At 42.3% G+C, this 12641-nt stretch overlaps 1 protein-coding gene across 2 annotated transcripts; it reads right to left on the minus strand.

The window, feature by feature from the left end:
* Positions 1–537: 537 nt before the first annotated feature.
* Positions 538–12641, minus strand: LOC124137035 (bile acid-CoA:amino acid N-acyltransferase-like). 2 transcript variants are annotated; one of them, XM_048403870.1, is made up of 9 exons: positions 12564–12641; positions 10249–10593; positions 9071–9334; positions 7832–8001; positions 6579–6692; positions 5586–5674; positions 5003–5093; positions 2938–3139; positions 538–1041 (listed from the first exon to the last, which is right to left on the minus strand). In XM_048403870.1, exons 2-9 carry the CDS (start codon positions 10565–10567, stop codon positions 926–928), a joined length of 1365 nt encoding a protein of 454 aa, XP_048259827.1. In that variant the 5' UTR covers positions 10568–10593; positions 12564–12641; the 3' UTR covers positions 538–925. The 2 variants fall into 2 exon arrangements, with proteins under 2 accessions (XP_048259827.1, XP_046359095.2); XM_046503139.2 differs by lacking the exon at positions 12564–12641 and adding an exon at positions 12314–12534 and having other exon boundaries at positions 539–1041.

Raw genomic sequence — 12641 nt, forward strand, 5'->3', positions numbered from 1 at the left:
TTTAGTGAACTATGGTTTTACACTGCTTTTAGACGTGCACCACTTTTGTGAAACTTGTAGCATACTGACAATTCAAGGGTCATAATCAGGGATTCGAATCCCGATCATTGGATAGTGGATAGAGGACTTCACACTAAACATTGAGTCGCCTGACACCACTCATACACGAGTTCTTGTATGAATGCCCCTGAGGTGTCCTGTGGTGAAATGTGTTCCCAACAACCCATTGCTGGTTGAAAGAGGTGGGGTCAGCGGGTTAGTTTTGGTCCCGAGCGACTCATGCTGGCCATAAGAGTGAGTGAGTATGGTTTTACGCCGCTTTTAGCAATATTCCAGCAATATCACGGGGTACCAGAAATGAGTGAGTTGGGTTTAACGCCGTTTTTAACAGTATTCCAGTTATATGACGGCGTGTCAGGTTAATGTGGGAGGAAAGCTCGAAGTGATGCAGGTCTTAGTACGTTTACCACTTCGGTGAAACCCACGAGCACGGGTATGGTGCTGTCAAACCTAGAAACATAATCAGGGCGAACCGGGATTCGAACCCACGATCATAGGTTTCTGGCGTGCCCAAGGGACGCGACTCTGCACAACGAATCACGGCGCCTCAGGAGACGACTGGGCCACCCGTGCCCCCTCCTCCAGTAAGAAATGTTACACTGAGGATACTCATTATGGAGTAGAAGCCTTCATAACACCCTTCACGGCCTTTATTTTATCCATTCAAAAAGATTCCATGAATTATCCTGATATATCTTCCAGTAAATTTAACACATCAATTAACATTACCCAAATAAACGATCATTGTGAAACAGCTTTAAAATAGTCCTGCGCAACGACTCTGAAATATTATATCTTTAGCTGACTATCTGTAATAACTGAGCCCTGATTTGGACCAAGACCTGATTTGAACTGATCACAAGTGTCACAAGTGAGATTTCGGAGTCATGTGTGTTTTGAGGAACGTCAGTATCTCTCGCCATGCGTCCTCCTGGGCCGGCAGGTGATACTCTTCCTCCCCGCCCCACAGGTGAGTGACGTCTGCAATACAAGGGAGATAAGTCGAGTTAAGCGGGACAATTCGTAAACATATGAATGCATATAATCAAATATTACTGCTCAACAAACTTGGGGTGAATCCCGCTTTATGGGCCTGTTTCACGTGCTAAGGAAGAAACAGAAATTGCGGTAGTGTGTGACGCTGTGCATGTGGAATTCATGCTATCCGTGTATTCTTCAATGAGCAACCTCACCTGGCCCGCGAGCAAACCTTATTCCCCTGCTATAGACTGCACAAATTATGTCGAACCGCGGGTTCGATTGCCATTACTTATCTTGAGCAGTAGCACTTTTGTGTTTTACATAATCTAGCATAGTTTTCCGATGCATGTGTGTATATGTTCATGGTTAAAGCGTCACGCTGAAGACCTGGGTTCGATTCCTCGCATGAGGACAATTTGTGAAGCCCATTTCCGGTGTCCCCCGTCGTGATGGTGCTGGAATATTGCACCATCGAAAAACCATACTCACTCACTCTATATGCGCCTGTGTCAGCTCAAATGCATGTTTGTTTGTTTGTTGTTTGAGGCCACACTCAGCAGTATTCCAGCTATATGACGGCGGTCTGTATATAATCGAGTCTGGATTAGGGAATCCAGTGATTGTCATCACGCATCGATCCACGCAATTGGGACACGATCAACCAAGTCACCCGATTCGTTAGTCCCCTCTTGCGACAAGCATATCTACATGTATATGGGCGGCACGTGATGCAGTTCTTCATTTTGGTGAAACCCATGTGCACGAGCATAAAGCTGACAAAATCTAGAAAACCAATCAGGACGAATCTGGGAACCGAACCCACGATCATAGGTTCCTGGCATCCCTGCGGGACGCAACTCTGTACAGTTAACTGCATGCCGTGTCTTAGACAAATAGGCCACCATTGCCCCCACTCATTAGGAGAGCAAAAAAGAGAATATCACAATATATCACATTTGATTTCATCCTCAGTGCAATATGCAGTGATACTGTAATATTTAAATATCTGAAGTATTGATCAGTAACTACCATGACAATATTGAAAATACTCTGTAAAGTGGCTAATTTCAAGAAACGTTACATCAGAGTTCAAAATGTAATAAAAAGTTCATGTTATGGATAGTATCAGTTGACAGAAAGTTTCAGAAGTTGGTGGATTGATAGGATAATTGGCGAAACCTATCCTTGACTGGCCCTATCTGTTACAAGTTAATAACACACTGAGTTCATCTTCCTCATAGTTGAGGCCTCTTGGGATAACAATAACAAATAGTTGGTTATATGGAGCTTTTTTATGGCGGCCACACCCAAATGCAAGTCTACGGTTATTACCACGAAACAAAGTAATGATTATCCATCGATAAAGACGAGGGTCACTGGGTATATGGGATTCAGCATTTTAGTACAGACCCGAACCGAGAACAGTACATGTATTTATTGAAAGAAGCCGTCATAAAATATCTGTCTGGAGACTGCCATGCCCGTTGAAATGCAACCAATATTTTGATTCCACCATCCAAATTTAAATTTAAATAATATTACTCTAAGTCTTATATGAGTTGCCAATGTAGTTCTACCATTATGGTCAAGAGAGTAAATCATGTTGCTTGGTGATTGAGTCTGTTCTGTTGAACCGGTTCAACAAGTAACCTTAAGTGCCAATCCAAAAGTATTTTAATAGAATAATCAGATTTACAGCACAAATATATACTCTACGGTTGTGACCCATCACGAAAAGCCACGTGACAAGTGCTTGTCTAAATAGGCACACAGTCCTAATTAATACGCTAACACAATCTGAAAACGTTTCCACTAGACTCGACCCCCTTGAGATGTGATTATTTGTAACCAATCCGGAAAGAAAGTGTTAGACACGTAGGGTTAATATGTACTTACTAAGTATTTTGTTATATGACGCCTTGCATAGTGGAGAATATGGCGGCTCAATCAGGTGACCTGCCCCCGGGTAGTATACAAACCGGAAGTTCGTCTTCTTATCACGTGGTACAACTTCTTCAAGGTCATGCTGCCACTGAGCGTCAACACACAGATCTTCTTCCCCAACCACTATCAAAGTCTTAACATCTCGCCGCCAAATCTATAACAAGACCGGTTATTAAATGTTATGCATATGGATCAAATTTTATTCGATTCGTACTTACAAAAAGCGACAAAAAACATTTCTAAAGGCATAAGAAGTCTCCACTAAAACCATTAAGGAATAAGAATTCAACATCAGCATGAGAGTCCATTGTACGATTCCGACTAAATCACAAGCATGTGTTTATGAATCACTATCACATAGTGATGACACCAGGGTTTGAAAAGGTAAGCGTATCCTGCTCAACTGATGGCACCCGTCACAAACACATGCAAAGACAAGCCAAATGTTCCACTGAAAAAAAACCCGGAACATATGGTACAAGTTGAAATAGGGAATTTCATAGGACATAATTTTTGTCACATCCATCAAATGCCCTCTACATGCAAACCATAAAAACTTTGGAAAGTTTTGCTGAGGTCTTGAATGTTGTAAACTTGATCAAACAACACACTTCTGCATGAGGGTGCCCTGTCGTAATAAAACTATGAAGCAAGACGTATTAAGTACATCTTCAACAAACATGACTTTCTCATGCTAATGTTGAACCAAATACAGTGACGTGCGTTTTAAAGTGGCGCTAGGTTCCGGACAATTACAATTCCTAGCAAGTTTCATTCAAGTTCCTCAAAACCTCTTTGAGTGCTAATGTTTTTGTCCGTCATAAGTTGAGATCTAATACAATCTAATGATAACTGGTATTATATAAAGACTATGTCTCACACATGACACTCATTACAGATCTGACCGCCTGCGTGGTGTAGTGGATAAGGCGTCTGCCCGGAGAACGGTGGTTCGATCCCCTGGCCGCGTCATACCAATAGACGTTAAAAGATCGTACTTGGTGTACCCAGTCTGACGTTAGGAATAAGGGACTAAAACAAGGACTGGTCGTCAGTTTACTTGGTCTGAGTGGGGTATCCATGTTAAACTACGGCATGGCCTCATTGTTGGCTGGCACTATAAACCGGCATTAGTCCGGACTACTTCAAGCAGACACACACGCACCCACGTGCATGCACTTTGCTTTATAGTGCAATAATCTTTAACGAGACCCACCCCATTAAAGGTCTAGATCTTTGCCTCTGTTTAACACTGTTTGTACCAGATTGGTGGCTTGGTGGCTACGCTCGGACCAGTTGACAATCCTATCAAGTTTGATTCAAATCCTTGAATACCACTTTGCCTGCACAAATTGTTTGAGGGGCGGTGTAGTAGCCTAGTGGTTAACGCGTTAGCTCGTCACATTGAAGACCACGATTCCCCACATGGGTACAGTGTGTGAAGCCTATTTCTGGTGTTCTCCGCCCTGATATGGGAATACTGCAAAAAGCGGCGTAAAAACCATACTCACTCCAACTGTGTGATGATCATGATTCTAACACTGTCACACGCATCAATAATAACTATGCATACATGTACGTCTGGACCTCGCTGACGTGGTTGATGCATGTCATCGATCCCAATTGCGTGGATCGATGTTCATGATGTAATTCGTTGGATTGCCTGGTCCAGACTCGATTATTTACAGACCGCCGTCATATAGCTGGAATATTGCTGAGTGCGGCGTAAAACAACAAACCAAACCAAAAAACAACAACGTCCGGACCTACATTGGACATGATCCCCAGACTGTGGAGCATTGCCGCTCTCAAAGGAAAAGCCTTGTTCGAAAGTCGGTCGGGGTCAAAACCGTAGCCAACATCTTTTTAAAACTCGAAAAAGCTACTGTTTTGATCCCAATGGGCTTTCGTAACCTCGTGATGAATGGTTGATTTTGTGAAAAAAATGTTGCTTTAGGTTGCTAAAACAAGAACATTACTTGAATGAAATAAATGTGAGTAGATAATTAAGCATTACCGGTATAATATGATCCTTAATGTTGTATTCTTTAAACGCATCTTTCTGCATCACGCCTTCGTCAGTGAATGTGCACTTTGCCACGTCGAAACTATGAAGAAAAAGATATAATTATGATCATGACAGACGTGAGGTTCCAGAGAAGTTTATCTAAATTGTTTGCAAATTCGTGAAAATTGTCACTAGGGAGTGATTCGTATATCCCCCAGGAAGTTTGTGCCACTTGTAAAGTTGACAAGTACAGCGATCGGCATCGCTACTGTCATGTATTTGACCATCTTCCAGACTTGTATAGTCAGTTAACTCCCTTGCCTCAGGAACCTCCGGAACATGGTATATGACATCACTGGTCATAGAGTGTGTGAGTATGGTTTTACGCCGCTTTTAGCAATATTCCAGCAAATATCATGGCAGGGGACACCAGAAATGGGTTTCACACATTGTACCCATGTGTGGAATCGAACCCGGGTCTTCGATGTGACGAGCGAACGCTTTAACCACTAGGCTACCCGACCGCCCCCACTGATCATAGAGGGGACGCAGTCTAATTAAAGCCTGGCGTCTTTCACTAGTCTTTCCTTACTGGGTCCCGGGCACTTTAATGTCATCAATGTAAATATCCTCGGTGAGCATCAAGAAGGGGTTGCCGTTTGTGCTTACCAACACCTTCACCTGGAAAATAAATTAGTGTTTGTCATATTTTGTACTGAGAAAAGATGTTACGACTTATTAACTTAGCTGGTGATGTAATGGCATCATATTCCAATGTATTTCCTCACGCGAGAAATCGAGTGGCCGTGTGTCGTTTCCGTGCGATCATCGATTGGACATATATGTCATAATTCTTTTATCGTTTATGAGTGGCAGTTATGAGCACCTAGTTTGACATGGAAAATAATATATTCCTACGAAAACATATTTGACGCCGCATACTTCGAATCAACTTTGGACAACTTACACCAGTTGTACAACGTGAGCATTGTGTGCAACCTTCGAGGTACGATGACACGCAATTAACCGAGCCACCTAGTCTAATCACCGGATCAAATTTAGCCGCTTCTTACACCAAGCAGATCCAAAAGTGGAAATATACGTATGACTCATGTTTGCTTCATGTTTGCATTGTTATTGTGACTCATTTTAGAATAATTTTGAATGTTCTTATTGACATTGAAAATAACAAACACTTATCACATCTCAAGTGAAAATAATTAAAACGTATCACCATCTCAACATTTTTACATAACATCTCAAGTGAAAATAACTACAACGTATAACCATCTCCACATTTTTACATAACATCTCAAGTGAAAATACTAAAACGTATAACCATCTCCATATTTTTACATAACATCTCAAGTGAAAATACTAAAACGTAGAACCATCTCCATATTTTTACATAATATCTCAAGTGAAAATACTAAAACGTATAACCATCTCCATATTTTTACATAATATCTCAAGTGAAAATACTAAAACGTACCACCAACCCCACATTTTTACATAACATCTCAAGTGAAACTCATCCCTTTACTATGTCTCAGGCTGAATAATTTCATCATCTGCAGCTACTTACATGAGGTGAAAGTGTTGAGGTCATGATGCACAGGCTACCCCCAATACAGTGCCCGATCATCCCGACGCCACCGGGGGCAACCTCAGACTGACGAGCAAACCATTCAACGGCTCTCTGAAGTTTCAAATGGAGTATGAACACATTATAATTTGAACTTTACATGAAATACGGCTTACCCATTGGACAAGAGGACGGTCACATGACAACGAAAGTGACATTTTGACGTTCATGCGTTTTTCAAGCCACTGTATTCATGAAATGACGTAAACACTGACGGACTACTTCCACATTTCTGGGGAAACCCAAGAGAATTCCATGAGAAATATAAAAGCGTTGTTTCTGGTCATTTAGACCCTTTGATATTTAATTCAGCGTTTTAGAATACATCGGAAAAAGTCGGAGAGTTTGACTACATACCCGTGCACAAATATCCTCGCAACGACCTATGGCGTTTAAGCTCTGATTCATGTTTGTTTGTAGTTGAACGAAGCAGTCAAGCATATTCCAGCGGCATGTAAAAAGTCGACTCTGGACCATACAAACCAATCACTAATATAATGAGGAATGTCCCTCGCTGACCCACTGTTTCATTTAGTCGCCTCGTATGACAAGTGAGTGAGTTGGGTTTAACGCAGCTTTTAACAGTATTCCAGTTATATCACGGCGTGTCAGCTTAACGTGGGAGGAAAGCCCGAAGAGATGCAGGTCTCAGACGTTTACCACTTCGGTGAAACCCACGAGCACGGGTATGGTGCTGACAAACCTAGAAACATGATTGGTGCGAACCGGGATTCGAACCCACAATCATAGGTTTCTGGTGTGCCCAAGGGACGCAACTCTGCACAACGAATCGCGGCGCCTTAGACGACTGGGCTACCCGTGCCCCCCCCCCCCCCCCCCCCGGTCTGACAAGAGGTTAAGCTATATTTAACTGTCCATCATCAATATGACAGCAGTGAACATCTTATTGGTAAAATTCAATATTCACTGATCCTTGGGGTGTCAGCACTTTACCTATCTTCGTTGGTTCATCGAAGAAGTAAATGATCTCGACCAGGTTTTGGCTTTTGTGGGACATTTAGCGGCGAGAGTACAACTGAAATACTGTTTAAAGCCAACCCTTTACTCGATCAATATTAATACGTATTGTGGTCCATGGACATCTTCTCATACCCTCGTCGTCATAATATATAAAAGAGACACAAAATTAGAATATCGCTCTTTTGGGGAAATCAGAAATAGAAGCAGCGTACCAGGAAATAAGATATATTCATGTCCTTTGGATTGCTTGGAAGATCTTTATAGGCGATGTAAGCCAGAGAGAAGGCAGCATATCCATGTGATGCCAGGAGCGCCGCTCTGTAGTCCAAGATGCCCCCCGCCATACCAAACACGTCCACAATACCAGGGAACGGACCGTCACCTGGGATAATAGTACAACCATGAACTGAACTAGCCATTCCCTTTCAGCAAAAAACATTTAAATACCTTTCTGTTGCTAACGACTATACTATAGACAATACAGCGTGTTGAATCACAATAACATATTAATGTTCAATGAGGTGACGTGAAATGTGGTTCAAGGTTGTTGAACTTACATAGCGACGTACATGGCTGCTTGTACTAGTCCTGACTTCTGTCGGTTTTATATTGCTAGCCCACTGAGATACCATGTCAGAGTTTAACATGGATACCGCACTCAGACACAGTATACTGACTCCGAGCTTACAAGTCCTTGTTTTATCAGATGCGACCAGGGGACCGAACCATCGACCTTCCGTTTTCCGGGCAGACGGTCTTTCCACCACACCACGGATGTGATCCTTTTAGACGTGGTTGATATTGTCAGATTCAAAATACCAGCAGGGTTACTGACCAATCTCATTAAAATCAGATCTTAGTTCTCGCTATCGCTAAACAAAGATCTGAGGACATCCCATTATGGGTCACGTCAGAACGACCTTTCATCCAACCAATCAGAGCGTCGCTTACCAGATCATGAAAGTGACAGTCGGAATGTGTTTTCTAATCATGCAACCACGAAATATTTAACACGGGGTAATCCGAACGACAGTTACGGGTTTTATGATTATATCCATACAGTCTAGGCCATCTATAAGCCATTCTAGAACGTTCTTCTTATCAGTTTTAATTTTATTAATCGAGAATACGTCAAAATATGTTTCGAAGCGTAGTCGCCAGTTTGAAACTAGTGTCGTAAAGCTCGAGAAAGCTGCCTTATGATTGGCTAATGTCGATTTCTTGTCAGTCATTTCATTGGTCGGTCAAAATTCGCGAAAGGTCGTTCTGACGTGACCCGTAATTGGATGTCCTCAGATCATTGTTTAGCGGTAGCGAAAACTAAGATCTGATTTTAATGAGATTGGGTTCCTGACCTTCTAAATCAAGTAGCCCTTTGAATACTTCACCCGCCAAGGGCAGAGAGATAACGTTTGTGTCCAGCGACCTATACAAAACAAAGTTACACGTACCTGGTGGTAAAAGCAGCGCCCCGTGGATTCCGTCTTCTTCAATAAGAATTTTCTTGACGCCGGGTCTCATGTACCATCGTTTGAATGACGTCATAGCGAGAGCTGAGTGTGACTGCACATATTCTCGAGCCAGGGGTGCAAATTCCCTGTGGCCTTCGTGTACGGACAGTGTGACGTCATACGGTGTAGTGACATCTAGTTTTAATAATCTGGATGTCCCAAACGGTTCCCGTGTGGTTGTGAATAAGCCCATTGGTTGTAAACCTGAACATATGGATTTCATATGAAACTGTTACGTTAGTATCATCATCTGAGATCAACTGGGGTTCGGTCTCACTTGGTTAATGCATTATAGAGAGAGTTTATCATCGCGCAGCAATTTGGAAGGTACACCAAGTAATGTGTAAATAATCGATTCTGGGCCAGACTCACAAATTGTTTATAGTATAAACCCTGATTTATGACATCAGACAAAATGACGCACAATCTGCACAGTCTGGTTCTCTCGGCATGTAGCGCAGGCTACAATCTGCGACGCCAAATCACAGATAAAGGAAGAATCATCTGATTGATTGTTTTTTTTGTTGTTGTTTTTTTTTTTTTTTTTTTTTTTTTTTTTGGGGGGGGGGGGGATGATGTAGGTTGATCTAAATATATAGCTACAAGAAGTATCCTTCACCTCAGTGGGTTTTTTTCAACTATTCGCGGAGGTCTGTAAATAATCGAGTCTGGATCAGGCAAACCAGTGATTGAAAACATGAACCATGCCAACGGGGTATTGTGACAGCCAATCATATAGCCTGACCGTCAAATGTTGTCTCATATGACAAGCATGGCACACAGGGGCCCAACACTAACCCAAATGCACAAAGGGGATATAGTTTTTGTGATTAAATTCGTTGCACTGTTGGCTGGCGCAGCATATTGAGCGGTTCTTGCTTAATGTGGTCAATATATATTCAGATGCGCATGCGTAGCGTCCTAAATTACAAATGTCAACACACATGAAAACATATTTACACTTCGAAAGCAGTTTTTGGCGAATCATTTATAAGAAACTGTTCTGTTTGTATGACTTTTGGTGAGGGGAAGTGTACTCCACGAACACATTTCACGTACAGCCCTATTTGTTTTCATTCGATACTGAGGACCAAAGAGTGACCAAGACTTTGACCAACCTGAGTAAGTTCCTCCGAGACTATGGTGGACAAAGGTGTCAACATGGCCGTGGTCATCCGCCACGAAGTGAGCGCAGGATGCGAAGTTCTTGTTGTTTTCAACCAACGTCGACAGCAAGGTAACCTTCTGATTTCTGTGAAGACCGTTGACGGTCACACGTACTTTCTCATCCACAAGTACTTCCGACTGGCTAACATGAAGCGACGGACCGGCCATTGTGGTCAGCGAGTGTCTGAATGCCACGACAACTGATGTCCTCCTTTCTATGTTGATAAACGATTTTATGAAACTGTGGACGATTAGCTTGCGGAGCGCCATGCTTCATCCCGCCAGAAGTCTGGCTTCTGAAAATCAGTGGAAACAGTTTATCATTCCATGATTTAGAAAGTATAACCTGTGTTCAACTTGATACGATTCAGCTCGGACTTCAAGACAGTCATCCCTAATGTACATACTTATGCTATTAGCATGTGCCATGCGTAGTTCACATAATTACAGATGGCTGTTTGGGCCATGAGACAGCCTCGAAGACCCCAACCCCGCACACACACTTATATTGTCAGGGTATTTGAACATATTTTTTAATTCTTGGAAAAACATAGTGATACATATGGTACGGGTTCGACGCAAGCGAGGATTCGACACGAGTTCCAGACACCGGGGATCAACTGCACTGGCAAAGACAGCAGCAGCACATTCACCGCCTTTGCCCCCAAGCAAGCCAAGTATGATCATATCATACTTCAAATTCAAAATCATTACATCCAGACCTTGACCTAAATCGAGACGTCATGTACATGTACATGTGAGTGAGTATGGTTTTACGCCGCTTTTAGCAATATTCCAGCAGTATTATAGACGGGGACACCAGAAATGGGCTTCACACATTGTATCCATGTGGGGAATCGAACCCGGGTCTTCGGCGCGACGAGCGAATGCTTTTACCACTTGGCAACCTCTCTGCCCTCGGATTTTACAAGTAAAAGTGCATATCCACATTCAAACAAGCAAGGGGCAGCGGGGTAGCCTTGTGGTTAAAACCTTCGTTAGTCAAACCGCCGAAACGCATGGGTTAGATTTCCCACATTGGTTCAATATGTGAAGCCCATTTTTGGTGTCCCCCGCTGTGGTTTTGAAGGAAAACACTCACTCATTGACTCAAATTCTTCAGTATAAGTGATTTGGGATTTGGGGTTCGTGGGAAGCAAACCCAAAAGGGACGAATCAAGTTTTGAAGCAGTGACTTCAAACATATTTTGTTTCCAACAACAATTCCTACGTTCCATCATGTAATTCTATATAACTAGCTGTATTTGCCTTTTATATCATCTGGACCGTTTAAAAAATAACAACTTATATTTAGTTATTCAACAGCCCCCACCCCCACCCCCCACCCCCCTTCTTCTTGTTGTTTAACGCCGTACTGAGAAATAGTCCAGGTATATGACGAAGATCTGTTAATAATCGAGTATGGGCCAGACAATTTAGTGATTTACATCATGAGCATCGATCTACGCAATTGGGATACGATGACATGCATCAACCAAGTCAGAGAGCCTGACTACCCAATCCGTTAGTAGCGGCTGACGACAAGCACAGTCGCCTTTTACGACAAGAATGGGTTGCTGAAGACCTATTCTAGCCCGGATCTTAACGGGTCTAGTGCACAGTAATTACGCAGGAACATCCCGTAGCCATGTGCATCTGTATACATAATGCATACATAATGATATTTACGTAGCCGAGAATAGCGCATGGTGAATGTCTTATTAATGAACATTGCTAGGCTATGTTGTTCAATGATTGTGTTTGTCCAATATCTCACTAATTCAATTGTAATAATTCTATTTACCAAAACGTAAAAAAAATTAATCTTGTTCCAAATTGCTAAATGCATCAATACTAAATATACGGGCTCATCTACTTTTGAGCGGTACAATTCAAGGGACGTAACTCTAACATCGATGAGACGACATAATTTGCAAATATCCCAGGCGGGACTTTGCAACCACAGTGGCAAGATTATTGTGAAAAAGAATCGAAGCTATCTGACGTTATACTAACCGATGTAATGTCGTTCCACCATTCCATCAGAAACAGGAACAAACATATTTCAGTTTTCAAGCCGACAACAGACCATGACCTCGAAAGACATCAAATAATCATGAGAGGAACACCTTGTGATATATTCAGCTGGACTTTGAACGACTGACTCGTTCCGTTCCATCTGGTGACTCAGCACTTTGTTGTTTGTTTTGAACACGTGTAGGACATCACGTTATAGCTAGTATCAATAATACACAACATAACATACCTGATAAAGACACTCAAACACCGATTGATACACAAGTGCGCCGTGGAAGAAGTTCTAAGTTTCTACGGAAGCCCGTCA

This window comes from Haliotis rufescens, unplaced genomic scaffold (assembly GCF_023055435.1).
Source record: "Haliotis rufescens isolate VD_foot unplaced genomic scaffold, xgHalRufe1.0.p SCAF_3, whole genome shotgun sequence".
Classification (NCBI taxonomy): Eukaryota; Metazoa; Mollusca; class Gastropoda; order Lepetellida; family Haliotidae; genus Haliotis; species Haliotis rufescens.

Excerpts from the sequence above, each read along its gene's own strand:
- LOC124137035 (XM_048403870.1), bottom strand. The coding sequence starts at position 10,567 with ATGGCGCTCCGCAAGCTAATCGTCCACAGTTTCATAAAATCGTTTATC. Across the intron at positions 6,693-7,831 it reads TGAATATATCTTATTTCCTG|AGAGCCGTTGAATGGTTTGC; the intron begins GTACGCTGCTTC and ends TTGAAACTTCAG. Across the intron at positions 1,042-2,937 it reads GTCATATAACAAAATACTTA|ACGTCACTCACCTGTGGGGC; the intron begins GTAAGTACATAT and ends CTTGTATTGCAG.